Below are 16,784 nucleotides of genomic sequence, written 5' to 3'. Positions count from 1 at the left end.
CGTGAGGGGTGGCAAAAAGGCATGTCAGGGCACACGAGCTGCATCACCAGTTCCTGTTGAGCTTCTGATGAGGACTGTGTGATGGTAGGATAGAAACATGTTGCATCCACAAAGCAGTAAACGTGTCCTGACACCGGTGAAAATTCAGCTCGTGGCTGTCGGCTGTGATCCCCTCTGAGGAAGATGATGAACACTAGGCTGTTACGCACGACACGTTCAAACTGGGCTCCAGGATGGGTCCAGCATTTTACGCCCATGTTGCTTTCATCATAACCAACACAGTGTGGGTGGTTAGCCCTGCTGGTCTTCGCTGCTCCCCTCAAACCTTCTGCCTTTTTCTGCATGTGTGCATATGTGGTTGTTTCTCATCTGCAGATGGGACCTCCCACAGCTGAGGGCAGCACGCTTGCTGCTAAATGACAAAGCTACCTCAAAAAAAAAATCAAATTAAAAATAAGCAGTATCCTGTTGCCTCTACTCCTTCCCTGCTGCTGTTTATTAGTGAAGACAACTCATTACAGAGCGGGGCTTTTTCTCCTCTGTAACCTCTAAATATTCAGACGTAAGTTCCAGAGGAATGTGTGCAGATTTTTATGTTAACCAGACTCGAGTATAATTACATTTGACCACAAGAACATTTTTAGCACACCAATGATAATCTATTATGTTGCGCCAAATCTATCTTTTTGATTTAAAAGTATATGTAGGGTGACATTTAAGGCTTACCTCTGTGACATCCATGACCTTGATGGCAGCCAGCTGTCCAGTCTTGACATGTCGTCCCTGCAAAGACGACAAACAAAAGCATATGAGCATTCAAGCACATGGCAAAGGTCACTGTGGTCTTATCAAGTATGTTGTACATTGCTATTTAAATATTTTTTTTTTTTAAAAAAAGGGGAAAAAAAAGCTTTAGTTATAGCCAATATACTCATTCAAAACAGGTGGTGAACTGGTTTATAAATTAACTGGTGTATCCACATTTGGTGACAGGCGGCTCTTTGGTTGTCCAAATATGGTCACATCCATTTTCCAAAACACAAAGGATACAAAGACTACTCGTTTGAGGCCTTAACAAGATTAAAAAGGTAAAGTCAGTCCATTTATTAGGTTATTTAATAGGGGGGGGGGAAAACAGACAAACATACTAATGGTTTAAGTGTGTAACTGAACAAACTGATGCATTCTCATAATGCATCAATTAACAAAACATTTGCCTGCTCCAATGTGTTAAAAATATATATATATCAGTTTATGGAAGTCACCGTGCCAAAGGTGGAAGTGAAGAGAGCTTCTTGGTATTTGTGTACCATGGAGGCAAATTTTAATTCACATTTGCATCTCTGAACTCAATGAACAATCATAACTTAGTTTTATCGTTCAACAAGAGGTCTCCTTCACCAAAGAAGCAAAAACGAATAGAAAAGAGAATATGACTGGCTCTGGATAACATGCCATCCTCAGACATCTCCTGAACTGAAGTCAGCAGCAGCTGGTTATAAGTTAACATTATGCTAGCTAATGTTAGGTTCAAGTATCCTAAAAATATCAGTTTCTCTCTAATAAACACTAACGCCAGCCAACAGCATAAACAACAGCAGGTCTTACTGACAGGATATCCTCAACAACTCACCTCAGGATCGCTGTCAGAAGCGAGCTTGTTCGACTTGTATCAGACTCGTTTTGTTAAGTTTTACAGGTTCCTCCAGAGTAAACAAGCATAGACACGAGGTAAACAGCAGCCTGACAGCCTACACTCACTACAGATGATCGGTTACCAGAGTTGTTAATCCTACAGCTGCCACCATAGCCAGGATTATGCACTTGAATTGGGAGAGCAAAAAGTAACGAAGTTAACTGCAATCTGCAGTCTGACATCTAGTGGAGATATTTTACACACTGTAACTTTAAAGCCATCAAACGAGTAGTCCACAACTCACTGCATGTCCTCCGTTATACAGTCTTTGCTATTTTCATACATAACACAATGACTTATTTAAAAAAAAAAAAAATCTATCTCTATCTCTATCTACACACACACACACACACACACAATAAAAAAAAATGTCCTGAGTTGCAACCCCAATACAAGCACTTCAATTACTGTATCTAATTAAATTACATGTTTGACTGCTATTTTTACCATATATTTCACACGGGAACTGAGATCAAGAGTTGGATTGTTCCTATCAAAGAAAGCAGTTTCAAGTCTTTTGTATCCCACAGCCCATGTAAAACTATGATATACACAGCACCAAACACAAACATGCGATTCCCAAGCCATGAAGCCCCGACATTCCCAGACTTCTCTGCTCTCCTAACACCCTACTGCCACTCCTTACATAAACAAAGGGACCAAAATAGTGGCCTCCCTACATCCCCCTCCCTCCCCTCAACCCCGAGACGAGATAAAACATGGGACATTTTTGGGAGCTGACCCACATGGGTATTCCCCTTCTCCACTGCAGTGATACTCTGTCTCTCTGCCTACCACTGCTGCAATGTACCGGACACACGTGTCAATTCACTGTACAGTCTTTGTGCATGGCTACAGAGAAAATGGCTTCTCACACACATATGTACAGCCTCCCCGCCGACACCACCGTCGTCATCTTAGCCAGTGCATTCCATAGTCAATTGAAACTGTATGGATTATGACAATAAAAGCTATGCAGGCTCTGGGGCCCTCTGTTTTCACTGGGCAGGAGAGGTGGGGGCGATGAGAGGGACACTTTACAATGACTTTAATCCTCTCCACTTTGATCCCAGGGGTTGCCTCTGCAAAAACAACACAGAGGCTGACATTGTAGCCGTCACCTCCTCGTGCACATGCAGTCTGTTTTGCTAGTTTACAGGTGCAGCCGAGGAACTCTGCAGTCATCCTCATGTGCACTGAAAAAGTCGACATTAAATGATTATGATTTTTGAGTCAAACATAATTAATTGAATCTTAGACTGCATTATTGCTAAATCTTTAAGTAGTTAATACTTGTTTAAAGCTTCTTAAAAACAAAAACAAAGACAGTTTCTGGGAAAACGTGACAGGCATTTTTCTCCATTTTCAGACCAAATGACTAATTGGTTCATTGAGAAATGACTGGGAGATTAATCAGTGTACTATTGTGATAGTTACCGCCTTATTATAATGGAAACAATAAAAAAATATATGCATCCTATGACTTCAGTAACATATTAGTCAGCTAATTGAGAAATGAGCCAAACATGCACCGGGTCTCTGGATGTCTACAAGAAATGAAGATTTCACTGCGTGAGTCATGAACTTTGTTTCTAACTACCGACCACAAACAAGGCCAACACTGAAAAGGAGCAGACAGGAGAAAAATAATCAAGACCGTCTTTGTGTTTTGGCTCTTCTGCAGCCCCTCTCCCATTAGCATTAGAGCTCACTCTCAAAGAAAACGCTTTCATCCAGGGGAGGAAAAAATTAAAAAAAATTCTGATGCTATTTGGATTTTCCACAAAGACCATCCGCATAATTGTGGGATACATTCAACTCAATAACAACGCAGTTAATCTCCCTCGTTGGCTGTTAATAAATTAAAGCTGTTAATTCGTACCGTTTTACAGTTGACAGTGCCTTGATGAATGTGTACAAAACTATGACAGCCAAGCTAAAATGTCTGCTTACATGGATGATTTAAAGTCATGTAGTTTGGAGTAGATACCAGAGGTGCAAATTTCCCTCCCCCCCCCCTCCCTACAATTCCCTTTCTGTTAGCCTAAAAGTCTTCCTAGTCGTATAAATCCAAGTTTTTTTTCCAGCTTCTGGGAGGGTTATCTAAGCCACAAGGTTATTGCATTTTGATACCACAACACAACTGGGTTACACATCATTAGCACATGAGCAATGAGAGGAGTGCCTGGTTTACAGTCAAGCTCCAAGTTTTGACTTTATCCTCTTACAACATGCACTTATTGTGAAAACACTTCGGGGTTAAACACTATGTTGCACAAGTAAACAGAAATGAATCAGTGCATATGAAAATAAACAGGCTTTCAGAAAAAGAAAAAAAAGGATGTCACCAAATCTATGCAACAGATCCTAAAACTACTATTCTTAATCTGGGGTATTCTTACAAGCACTGTCAAAAAATAAGCTCTAAGAACTGGTCTAGCAAGAGCTTAGCAGGCACTTAGCCATACCAAATGCAGCTTGTAGACATGTTCAAACTCCAACCTGTTCTGAGTCAACTCATCACATGGCGACGCTTCGTCAGGATTCTTACGTGTCAAGATTTAAAGCACTGGGTACCCTTTTAGCACCATTTTTCAACATGCAGGTTAGTCCATTAGACTTTAATAGGTCCCTAAATGCAGCGGTAAATAAGGTCTGCCAGGGTATTGTCACTTTCAGTGGATGGGAGCAAAGAAAATCCTGCAGGCTTGCTACATATGAGATTTTGCCAGAAGTCTGAAGAGTATTTTTCTACTGTGAAAGAGTGAAAGATATGCCACAAAGATTTAAAAAAAATAAATAAATAAAATAATTACCAGGCAGGACATCTTTTTGTTTCGAGTTGAGTGATTAATGTCATCAGCGAGTGTCCTAACTGCTAACGCCGACTTTGATCCGCTGTTATTTAGACTTACTTGGCAATGAAAGTTTTTTTTTGTTTGTTTGTTTTTTTTAAACTCTTTTCCCTCATAAAGACGACATCTGATGACGTCGCCTGTACCCTTAAAGACAAGTTTTGACACCTCGGTGTATATCAAAGACGTGGTTTGAAGACCATTAGAACCATTTCCGGGTATTCCCAAGGGTAGCTGCATAGGCAGAGACCACCCTCACCAACTTCTGATCCATACCCAGTCATTTTGGTCTATAAGCAAGCCTGAAATATGACAGAAACCACTCCGTACAGAAAAGCGCTTCAAAGGTTACTCCCAGCAGTCTTTCAAGGAGTAAACCGTTAAGGAGTATGGGATGAGTTGGGAGTGAGTAAGTTTTGCAAACTTGTGCAAATGCACAATCTGATAAAATATAGTAACACTCGCTTCAAAAATTTGTCACGGGGTTCCAAAAAGAAGGCAACAGAGACACTTCTGCTTAAGTTAAACCCAATTTTAGCAAGAGACATCATAAACTGTTACATGCTGTCTGGTCTCAAATGCGCTCTGTGACAGTTTGCCTCATGTCTTCACGTCAGAACTCACTGACCACACGACAACTTCCACTATTTTTTAATATCCCAAAGCTCCTACATAGGCTTGAAATTAGTCTTTAAACATTTCTTGTTTATAAATGTATAGTAATTAAATATATTAAGTAATTCCTAACTAATCAGACAGCCGGTGAGGCTCAAGTTTTTTATTTTATTGAATAAATCAATATTCAGCTGATCGGTTCCAATCAGTCATGTAGTAGAGCCCATGGTACAAAGCTGGGGATGGGAATAGACTTGGGTTGATCAGAGGAGGCCTGCAGCTAGGCACTGCAGGGCCCGTTGAAGCAGTCAGCTAGGTGTGGCTGTGGAGGGGTTATCTGAGGCACTCAGCTATCACTCAGCCCTCCCTGGCCTCCATCTCTACTCCTCCATCACAGCTCCTCTTAACCATGGCCAGATGTGTTCCTGGCATCCCTCCAGCTCAGCACTAAAACCACTGAATGACTTACTGCCTTCAGAGCCAAAGACATTAACTTAAAAATCTACCCTAAAACTAAATATGCTCCACTATAAGGGCTTCCATTAACAACGCTGTGGAGAAATCTCACTCAACACAAGAAACCCGATAAGGAAAGCTGCTTTAGAGCTGCCATAATGGGCTTTCCTGTTATTTCACAAGCCATGTGAAGAACACACACACTTCACGCGCTGTCATAGTGTTTGCGATGTTTCACAATTACAGGTACAGCTCCGTTTGTTTTGGAGACTAATAAATCCAGCTGAAGATCAGTGTTGGGAAAGCAGTGATTCATGTTTTTTTGGGTGGATTTTCACTTGACAGAAATAAGCGGCAATGCTCAGCAGTGTTGTTAGCAGTCCGCCTACAGAGCCAGTGCGGACAAAGGGGGAGTACTGGTTTCCACAAGACTCTGTAACCTGACTGACCTGAACCTCTGCCTCCCTGCATATTTCGCATTAAAGTAAGATCGACCTGGGAACCCATCAGCTAGCCTGCTGACCAGACCTTGAGAGATCCAGCGACGACAGAGAAAATAACCATTAGCGATGCAAAGTAGGCGGGTCTCAAGTTAAAATTAACATTGAAGTAAGCAATTCAAGTGACTACCAATGAGAGTAAGTTAATTTGTATATGACGGGGTGCTAAAAGCATTACTTATTTTGTCTTTTGTTCTGTTCTCTGTCAAGATGGCGGCAGACACTCACTGTTGTACCTCTCTCTTGAGGTCCTCTCTGTCAACTCAAACTTTTTGGACAGTACTGCCTTTCTCACCCCGACCTATGTATACTAACAGTATTTCCTATTCCCATTGGTAGTACCTTGAAGGGGGGTTAGGGGGCTCCTTTTGAATCCAAAGCTTTGAATGCCCATTCATCCATTCGTACTGCTTATCCAGGTTCGGGTCACACAGGTAGAAGCTCAGACTTCCCTCTCCCCAGCCACATCTTCCAGCTCATCCAGGAGGGCACACCAAGTCCAAAGCCGGCTGAGAAATGGTTTGCCCTGGTGCATACTCCTGGTATGAGATACCCGCAAACACCTCACCCAGGAAGCATCGTAGTCAGATGCCCGAACTACCTCAACCGGCTCCTTTCAATGTGGAGGAGCAGCAGGTCTAACTCCGAGTCCTTGACCCACCTCCTCATCCTACCTCTAAGGTAAAACTCAGCCACACTTTGTAGGAAACTCATTTCCAGTGCATGTATCCACAACCTCACTACCCGGAGCCCATGATCATAGTTTGAATGGTAAATCGACAGTGTCGCTTTTACGCTCAGCTCTCTCCTCACCATAACAGATCGGTACAGCGTCCGCCTGGATTGTCCACTTGCACTGGGAGTACCAGCCAATTTTCAGGCCTTCCATTAGAAGCTGCCTGTTCTCAGATTTCCTCTTCTGCCAGTAATTGTTTATGAATGCAGATCCATTTTTAAATTGTGAGCAGTCATTGGTTGTCTGATGCATTTCAGCAAACAACATCGCTGGTACTTGAATGTAGCCACAGCCTGCTCGTTGATGACCTGGCTGATGGTTATTAGACTACAAATGGAAGCCAGAAAGCTTCTGCTGCCAAAAATAGTGCATCTTTCCTACAAATCCTACATATTCATATCTAGAATCTGTTTATTCTGATTAAGCAAAGCAATTAGTTTCACACAGGCTGGCTTTATAACCAGGTCAAACTTCTGCTACTTGCCAAAAAGATAAAAATGGCTCCACCTTCCATTGCACAAGCTAGTGCTGAAATTGAGCGACATGCTCTCTAATTAGCCATGCGGGTGCAAAACAAACTTGGTTTTACATTATTAGTTCACACAGTGAGGGAAGAGAGCACTGCTTGTTGTAGTTTAGTGCTTTTAAAAGGTTACCCATGTTAAGACAGGAGATGGATGACCTCTGTCTTTGCTCATGTCATGTGAAGCTCTGAGGTGACATCTGAACCAGCAGAGTGAGCAGGTGGGCAGACAAAAGTCAGAGCCTCCATCTACCTTTCACACATATATTAAGACTTCTGCCTGCAGATAAATTTCGGGGAAAAGAAATGATCCATCAGCCGTTAGAAGCAGCACATGACATCTAAGGCTGTGAGCTGCCTGTGCTTCTCTGGGCTCTGCTGCTGCATACCAGCACACTGACCCAATTCTCACACAGAGACACACAAAGCCTCGGCCCTGCTGCCTCCGAGCCCGGCTCTCCCCAGAGAAGCACGGATGGAAGTGGCACAGATAGAGATGAGAAAGCAGAGAGGGGAGTGAGCGAGCGAAGGGATGAGGAGGGAAAGCCGGGAGATGGAAAAGGTGAAAAGGAATGCGCAGAGAAGAGGAGCAAAAACACAGAAAGCTGAGTAATGGTCTGAAACAAGAGGCCAGTTGATGTGACAGGATCACTGCTGCTGCAAAGGCTTATAAACGCATTGCCTGTACATTTCGACAACACTAAGGATGTGAAAGCACCGAAGACTAAGGCTGCAAATGACAGCTCCGTTTCTCTTCACCTGCCAATATGCAGTTTTCACACAGTGAAGTGTCCTAGTGAAGGTTTTATATAAGCGTCAAATGAATGTGGTATGACTGGGAGCCATTAAGAAGTTAAAAAAAAAAAGAAAGAAAAAGATTTAGAGCATTAAAACAAGAGATCTTGAAGAGAAAGAGCTATCATGTAAAGGCGCTGGAGGAAGACAGGCAAGAGGCTGTCTCGTCTGCCAGCGCCTTTGTGTCTCATCTCAACACCACTCAAGTAATGAGGCGGCTCAATGAGCTGCACACAGACAGCAACACACCACTCACGTACGCGCATACACACAGACAGACACTGAAAGTTTTGTTCGGGCAGTGTGGCGAGTCAGTGGACACTGTAAGTCTTGTGACACCCATTAGAGAGAGGGTCACTGTGGGGGAGATGGGGACAATAAGGGATACACAGCGTCAGATAGAGAAGATGCAGAGTAGAGGAGTGTGTTGGATCTAATATTCACCAATTTAATACGGGTTTGAAATGTTTCACTCATCACGCAGGGCCTTCAACACCCACCGATTCTGACCTAACAGCTGCACGGCCAATCAGCAGCCGCGCTCCCGGGACCTTTACCACAGAGCCCTATATGGCACTTATCAATTGGACACTGTCACAAGGCCCAGCTATGGCATCTAACCCACAGGCCTGCAAGAAAACCAGCCATCACTTGTCCTACATTCATTAACTCAATGTGACTGGCAGAATAGCCGCAGGCCTGCATTCCTACATATTAAATTATAATCACAAGGATTTTCTGGAAATGACAATCGGGACTTAAGGGCTAACCAGTCTTATAATTTCTCTCTTCATAAGCAATTTCAATTTTTCATAAAATTTACAAGCTGCTCAATAGATAATATTGAAATTTTATAGCTTTTCCAAATCCTTGGAATTTGACTTAGAATTGTGTAATATCTTGCCAAACAAACAATTTTTATTCAATTTTCCAGGTCTTAAAGATTAAACTGATATTGCTGATACTGAGTGGACTAATACTGGATTACCACTGGGAACTCGTCATGATAAGGCTGGACAAACTGCCTTGCTCTCTTAGTGAATCTGGTTACCCTAAAGGCAGCAGCACAGGGGTTGATGAAGATTACCCTGAAGCCAGATGAGCTCCCGTTTGACTTCAGGGTGATCCATCTACGGTGACCTGATAGTCGCTGCTTCAATCATCTCAAGTGTAACCAAATCCAATCTTTCACTTCATCATTTCTTTAAACTAATTACTAATAACAAGTCAGGTTAACCCCGAGGTAAACATCAGTCTCCCCCTGTGGCTGGTGGGCAATGAAAGACTCCATGAGAGGTTCTCCTCCTTCCTCAGCAGCAGCTCCAACCCTTCACACATAGCTAGCCCCCTGAGGACTGCTTCTTATTCTTATTCTGAGGGAAGGGGGTGGGGCTGCCCCAGAGGTCAGGGGAGAAAACAAAGGACAGCACTACTGAGGCTCAAAAATCTTAACATCTTTTATTAGCTTCCTGGACAAAAATCAGCCCTCGGTATATGATACCCTTAAATGAAATGTGAGGGACTAGAAATGAGTGTTTCATGCAGTGCATATGCAAGTATGAAATCATCCCTGCAATTCTTTGATTCCCCCCCCCCCCAGTATTCACTCACGTGACCATCATGGTGATGTCACCAAGTGATGTTGCTGCACCACATCCAACATGGATTTTGCCCACATGAAACATAGGAACATGGTGGTGTGAAAATACTGGTGGCACAGCCTTGGCACATCCCATGGATGCACATCAGGCAAGTCAGCAGGGGCCCCTTGCCTCAGACCTGACTATATATGGCCATTCTGTAGAGCAGAGAGAATCTTCCCCGCATACCGTGCACAATATGAAGAATCATGTCTTTTTCTGAGTTTCTCTACTATCTCTCCCTTTTTTAAATACTTATATCCAGAAGCAGGTCTGCTAAGCCAGCTGGTCCAGGGCCAACTGATAAAGAGGGAGAAAAGCTCAGTGAGACTCTCTTCATGCACTGCAAAAAGCAGTGTGTATTGCTTTAACATAACTAATGATAAATTGGGTGTGACAGACCTACACTGCCTTCACAATGACTGGATATTCACTACAAACTTTATACGATGGGTCATGACCGACATAGAGCACTCTTTAGACATCCCTTAACTGGCTAATAGCACAGTTTTAAGCTAATTTTTTGTTGGGAATTTAAACAAAAGCAAGGACTTCATTTTAAGGTTTCTGAACAAGCTACAACATCCAGCACTCGAGTGACAAAACTGCAGTACCTTAAATTACCACTTGAGGCTGTCTCTAAAAGACCAAAGTTCCTCATAGGGAAAAAACAACTTAACAAATGCCCATCATGAAACTCAACACATTAACAGCTTTCTTATTTAAACAAACAAAAAAAGCTATATAGACATTTAACTTCAACTCACCATTTGACTTGTATGAAGAAGTTAAGTTAGTTTATCTGTAGAGTCGGTGCCTTTTGGGGCTTTTTTATCTGATATAAAATAACATGAAGATTCCTTTATTGGCGCCATACTTGGGCATCATACAGTGAAATCGGAGCAGCGCCTTGGTTTCAGCAGACTAGCATACGTACATTTTACATGCTTTACTCATGCATACAGTACAGCAAAATAATATATATATAAATTGATTTATTTTGTATGTGTTTGTAGTGCTATAGTCTGACAAAAAACAAACACAAAAACAACACTGTGCAGTTGATTGTATAAAAGGTCCACAGAAAAAGGGAGACACCCACCCCCCCCCCAAATTTCTAGCCATTTCTCGCTAGCCAAGCTTACTAGCAGCTGATAGCTTAGCACTAAACACATTCAAATATGGTGATTTCTGGCACCAAAACACAAAGGCAACAATGCTAAGCAAAAGGCTTTAAAACTGAATTTCAAAAACTAATGGGGTGATGTAACAGATGGTCCATCTTTTTATACAGTTTATTTTTCTGTAACTTCTAAACTCCAAATAAAACCAAACAGGTTGGACTAATATTTATATTTATAATTTATATGCTGGCCTTTCAGCTAAAGTACACAGCCATATTATTTATAAAATTTATGAATCAAGTCAGATTAAGTGCATTCAATCTGTTTGGAGGTCCAGGCTTTCATTCCAATCAGCTTGTTGGTCAAAGCAATATTAAAGAGGTTTCTATTTTTTTTTTAGCTATAAAGTCATTTTCATTATGGCTTTCAGTCAAAAACTGCTGTGCTGTGTTTTCAGAAGCAACTGTAATCTGGCATCTCTCCAGTGGCAACGGATGCCCTCTTGGCAAAGAGTACTGCAACGCAGCATGGCCACACGAACCTTGACATGGCAATTTGGGTCTTAGAGAAAAAGCGTGTTCCATTAATCTTTGAGGATAAAGCGTAAAGCTGAAAGTAGGAGGACACAGCACAAGTGCCATGCATACATTTTAAATGCTATTGGTCAAAACAAGACTTTGTGTCAGTGCCACACTCGTATAGCTTATTTCATGCCTTCCATTGATGAAAATCTTTCTACATTACTCCAAACAAATGTCCCGTTTAACACAAGCACCAGCCTGAAAAATGTCAAAAAATTTAAAATTGGTAAAATGAGGACTAGAAAACCACGAAATCTGGCAAAAACTTGTAAACCTTTGTAATCCAGTAGATGGACAAATCAGTTTAGTCCCTCCTCCTCCTTTCTGTGCTCTAAAATGACAATGCCAAATATCAGACAGGACTCAGTGATTAGAGTGGAAACTGTCACGATCACTTTATTGTAAGGTTGTCAGAAGACTGATATGAATGCAAAATATGCATGGATATGCTTGAAACCAACTTTTAATGGAGAGCAGACATTCTACTCTCAATCTGCCTAAAAAGGAACAAAAACCACAAAAGCAAAGCTCTCAAAGGAATTAAAAGTCACTACAAAATCAGAGTAAAGAAGCTTAGTCATTTTTTTTTTTATAAGATAACACAAAGGAAAAAAAAGGAAAAAAAGGGGGAGGGGGGCTTGCACACTGTGACCAAGTGCTGGACAAAGCAGCAAAGGCCTCAGAGGGAGAAGAATCTCCACCCCGTTTTCACTTGGGGGCTGCTGTGATTATTCACTGGGTCTGACTTTGAAACCCTACAGACAAACACCTCCTTTCTGTGGATCTGACTGACTGGGAGACCCAAAAAGAGCGAGGGGACAAGCTAAGCTTTGTGAGAGCGGTGAGCAGGTTCTGTCTGGAATTGGACAGCTGCTCTTCTACCAGTTACACCCTCCACCACCTCCTCCTCTAGCGCCTAAGTCCCACTGCACATGCTCACAGGCCACATGCTCGTGCCGTTTTAACATGACAGCCAGGCCGCTGATCGACAGCTGATCAACAGGAAGCTGCAGCAGTAGAGTTCCAGCATTAGCCATGCTTTCGCTAATAGGCAGTTTGGCTTATCTTGTGCAGGCCCCTGCGTCTGTGTGTCGACCGCGAGCTAATCTGACAGCCCTCTCTTGTACACGCTCTCCATTCCCCTACAGAGCAGCTCTCGCAAATAGAATTAGTACTGGACACTGAATGGAGCAAAAGATTAAAGAGGACCCAAAAAATAATAATAATAATAAAAGAAGAGGGAGACACACAAATTCTCCATCTCATAGGTCAAGCTCGAAGCAGTCTGGTGGGAAGACAGCACACATGCATCACACTTCCTTTTACACTGCACAGGGGTGCTTTCAGGTGTGGCTTCACATGCACACAGATGGATCTGCTCTGCGAGCTGAGGCGGGGGCGATCCTGGGAGTGGAGCGTGCTAGGAGATTGAATGCAGGTCAGTGGAGCACTGTGGGCTGTCAGAATGAAATACTCAGCTTAGTGCATGAGGAAAGTGATTTTTTTGGGGGGGGTAGTCTGCGTAATGCTAATGGATCTGATTAACCAGCTGCAACTACAACAGCACATGAAGGGTGCTGTGCTGCAGCACGGGCCACTAAAAAACACATCTGTGTCTTCTGAGTCTCGCTGTCCCTCCTTGGCGATGTCTGTCAACAGCAGCAATGTTAATTTTCAGCAGGGAAATGCGACACCAGAGCAGATGGTCCACAGAGAGGGATTCCCATCCACTGAACTGGAAGAAAGTCCGGATTTGAACGGGATATGGAATTTGGTTTTGTTAATTAGAAGAAGGGAAAAAAAATGAAGGTGCTGCAGACTAGAGTGAGGCCATGAGGATTGTGACACACTCCACGCTTGCCTCTCCCCCACCTACATTTTAGCAAGGCAGGTGATGCATCAGAGCAGACTGACTCACTCACTCACACCCCTACTTCCCAGCTGAACAGTTAACAATAACACCAGACTCTAATCACACTAATGAACTAGAAAGTCTTTCTACCATATTAACTGTCCACAATGTGGTGCAATAGCATCTAGAACCCATGCGTGCTTAATGCCACTTTCTTTGTTCCCTGGTTTGATAAGAGGGGGGGGGAGAAAAAAAAAAAAAGCACAGTGCCGAGCCTCCACTGTGAAAACAGGACAGGCCATGCACTGCGCCTCCAACCAACCTTGTATACTTGTCCATAGGTGCCATTTCCAACTACCTCCACCAGCTCAAATATCCCAGCTGGATCCTGGAAAGAGGGGAAAAAGGCAGAAAGGTGTTTAAATTTAAAGTAATGTCATTTAAAAAAAAAATCGTCCAAGCAACATTGTGCACTGTGAGCCAGCTGTTGCGTCCTGGTCTCCCCTACATGCCAAATGCATCTCGAACAAAGGAAAAGCAGACACTGGCAACACCTCGCTATGGCTCAGCGGTCATTTTCAACACTTCATCTCTAACAAGGAGAGCAGGCTCAAACTTGCTGCTACTACAAGTCACACTGAACGACGGAGGGTTGAATAAAAATTAAAGAAAACTGAAGAGAAAATATATATATATAAATTTAAAACATTTAAAAAAAACAACGGCTCGGTTCAGCAGCACTCACCCGCAATGAAGCCAAGTCTATGTCTACTAGACTTTTAGCTGGAGAGTCGTTCGCCATCTTTCAAATAAAAGCCGAGCTTTCCTTCACCTTCGCAAAAAGTGTCCGCTGAATCATTTGCGGGGACTTCGGGGGATAAATTACAGCAGAGGCCGCCGGGGTCTCCTCTCTCTGGGATCCGCTCCTTAGCAGAAAGCGCTGAGCTCTCGTTACTCCATGTTGAGGTGGCAGCAGCGGACTCCTGCTCGCTCTCCTCTCTCAGTTACTGCCTCTGGAGTCAAATTTGACTGGTAACTCCTACTTCCGGTGAGCGCTTTCAAAAATAAAACAACTTTTAAAATCGTTTTGAGAATTCTACTTTTTTTTTCTTTTTGAAAAATATTTAAAATAAAATTTGGAATGCACATACAAATATTAAGATACAATGGTGGACATTATGCTGTAGTATATATTTCTGAATAAAATAAATTCAGAAGAAAAAAACGCTCTTTTATTGAAAGAAAATAACGTGCATGATCAGAAAGTGCAAATAAACAGCCAAATAATCATTAACCCTTACTTAGCTTACTTTGTAGGTGCCACTGAGAGCATTTGTGTAAGCTAAAAACCAAAACTATAATAATTCAAAACACAGTGGCTTAGACAGTGAGAAAGGAAGCAAATTGATATTTTTCTTCTTTCACATGACCTTATGGCTTATGCATTCTCATAAGACCTTAACCACTGGAGGAGGAAATATTACGGATTTTAGTGTAGGTGGACGCAGTGATACCACAGTGTAAACACACTGTAAAAACATGAGTGCACAGTATCAAAGGAAAAAGTGCTGAGTGAACCAGCGTTGTGTCTACACACAACAGACAAATGGCAAAGCACGCATTTTAAATTGTATCTTCAGGCACTTTGTTGCTAGCAGCCTGTCACAAAAACACATCATTTATTCACTTTTTTTTTGTTGAATCATGACAAAATACCAATGATAGATAGCAGAGTATGAGCTATTAGCCAAAAAGTTGGCATATCTCTGCATAGTGTGAAGTGTGTTATTAAAACTTGGAGGAAACTGGACAAAGTGGATGGCGGCAGAGAACATGGCAGGGTTAAAATATATATATTTATATATCTACAGAAGATGATCAGTATCTGAAAGTTGTTTCATTAAGAAATGGGGGAGAAAATTCAGCAAAGACCTGACACTGGATGCATGACTCCTTGATCCATCTACTGCTGGGATTTCAAACATAAGGCCCAGGGGCCAGAATCAGCCAGGCAAAGACCCCAATTTGGCCCACTGGATTTCTTTTGAAAAGGGTGGGCATTTAGGACTTTTGCTGCTTTTCCTACATGTAAAAACCTCCCTCATTGCCATTCACAATCTACTAACTTCATTAAATGACAAATTTCTATAATTTTACACATTTCTTGTCTCAACCCAAAGAGTCATGCTGTAAAAAACTGAGAAATAGTGTTAAAGTTGCTCTTCTTTGTCTTATAATAAGGTATTTAATTGATTAAACGCATAGTTAAACGTTTGCACTTGCAGAAATTGGAGTTTTAACAGTTTTACCAGTATGCTTGCGCATGTTTCAATAGATAACTGCATCAAGTTTTTAATTTTTCTAGCAAAACATGAGGAAATGAGAGCTGGCTCAAGACTTTCACACAGTTGTGTAATGTTTGCTAAGGCAATGCTCATTATAAAACCTCTTAAACTGGTTCCTGGAAGTAAACACGTGATGAATGATCACATATATGGAATTGTAAAGCGCTTTGAAGGTCTCGAAAAGCGCTATATAAATGCAATCTATTATTATTATTATTATTATTATTATTATTATTATTATTATTATATCGACCTGCTTTCCAAGGGTGTAATGCTACACTTTAACTTGAAAGTCAGTCACCCACACTTCCGCTGCTCTCCTGCTCGCTGCTCTCCCAGCTTTGCCGGAGAGCCGCACAGACACAGGAAGCCGGTCGGCTGCACATAGACAAACAGGGCTGGGCTCTCGGTGCATCAAGCGTGACCACCGAGGTGATATTAAATGAACTCCCCCCCCACAGCTAACCGCCATCAGCCTGCAGGCCCGGTGTTTATGCAGCTCTGCTGCACGAGCAGAAGGACAGGTGGTATAAACAGAGACAGGCAGGGGAGCAGAGCCCCCACCACAGCATCCATATGGACATGCGCGCCTGAGACTTCAGTGTCAATATTGGTAATCATGGGTGTGGCAAGTGAGCAATCTCGGGAGTGATGCTACTGCTGTGTGCGTGTGCAGCACCTAAGTGCACTCCAGGGAGCAGCCTGTAATAAAACAGCTTAATTTCACCATGACTGGAGCCTGCATGCACAACACTGGCTTTTAAGGTGAAATAATGATATACTGTACAGACAAATAATGAAGATCAACCAACAGGCTACTCATTGGTCGAAGGAGTGTAAGCAAACCTGCAGTCACTTCACTGATTTAGGTTAACCTCTGCTGTCCATATGAACGAATGTGATTTATATGGTCCACACTTAAACTGCAGCAGTGCTAAATAAACAGATATTTAAAAAAAACACATACACACACCGACACTCTTGAGGACTTTTACAACCCTGGAGCTCTGCGTGAACACCAGCAGCTGCTGTTACTTGTCACAGCTGCACAATGGAGCGTTCATCT

At 42.4% G+C, this 16,784-nt stretch overlaps 1 protein-coding gene across 10 annotated transcripts in view; it reads right to left on the bottom strand.

The window, feature by feature from the left end:
* The window catches only part of LOC134621104 (mitogen-activated protein kinase kinase kinase kinase 4-like), a 36,359-nt gene extending 21,995 nt beyond the window's left edge, over positions 1 to 14,364 (bottom strand). For all 10 annotated transcript variants that reach the window (XM_063467541.1, XM_063467545.1, XM_063467542.1 and 7 more), the window contains exons 1-3: positions 14,119 to 14,364; positions 13,696 to 13,761; positions 727 to 783 (exon numbers count right to left, since the gene is read on the bottom strand). In XM_063467541.1, coding sequence (XP_063323611.1) covers positions 727 to 783; positions 13,696 to 13,761; positions 14,119 to 14,175 — 180 coding nt within the window. In that variant the 5' untranslated portion in view covers positions 14,176 to 14,364. The remainder of the gene's footprint in view (positions 1 to 726; positions 784 to 13,695; positions 13,762 to 14,118) is intronic.
* Between the last annotated feature and the right edge of the window lie 2,420 nt (positions 14,365 to 16,784).

This window comes from Pelmatolapia mariae, linkage group LG23 (assembly GCF_036321145.2).
Source record: "Pelmatolapia mariae isolate MD_Pm_ZW linkage group LG23, Pm_UMD_F_2, whole genome shotgun sequence".
NCBI lineage: Eukaryota > Metazoa > Chordata > Actinopteri > Cichliformes > Cichlidae > Pelmatolapia > Pelmatolapia mariae.
Note: the sequence above shows the minus strand (reverse complement) of the source record. Positions and strands in the feature narration are given on the sequence as shown.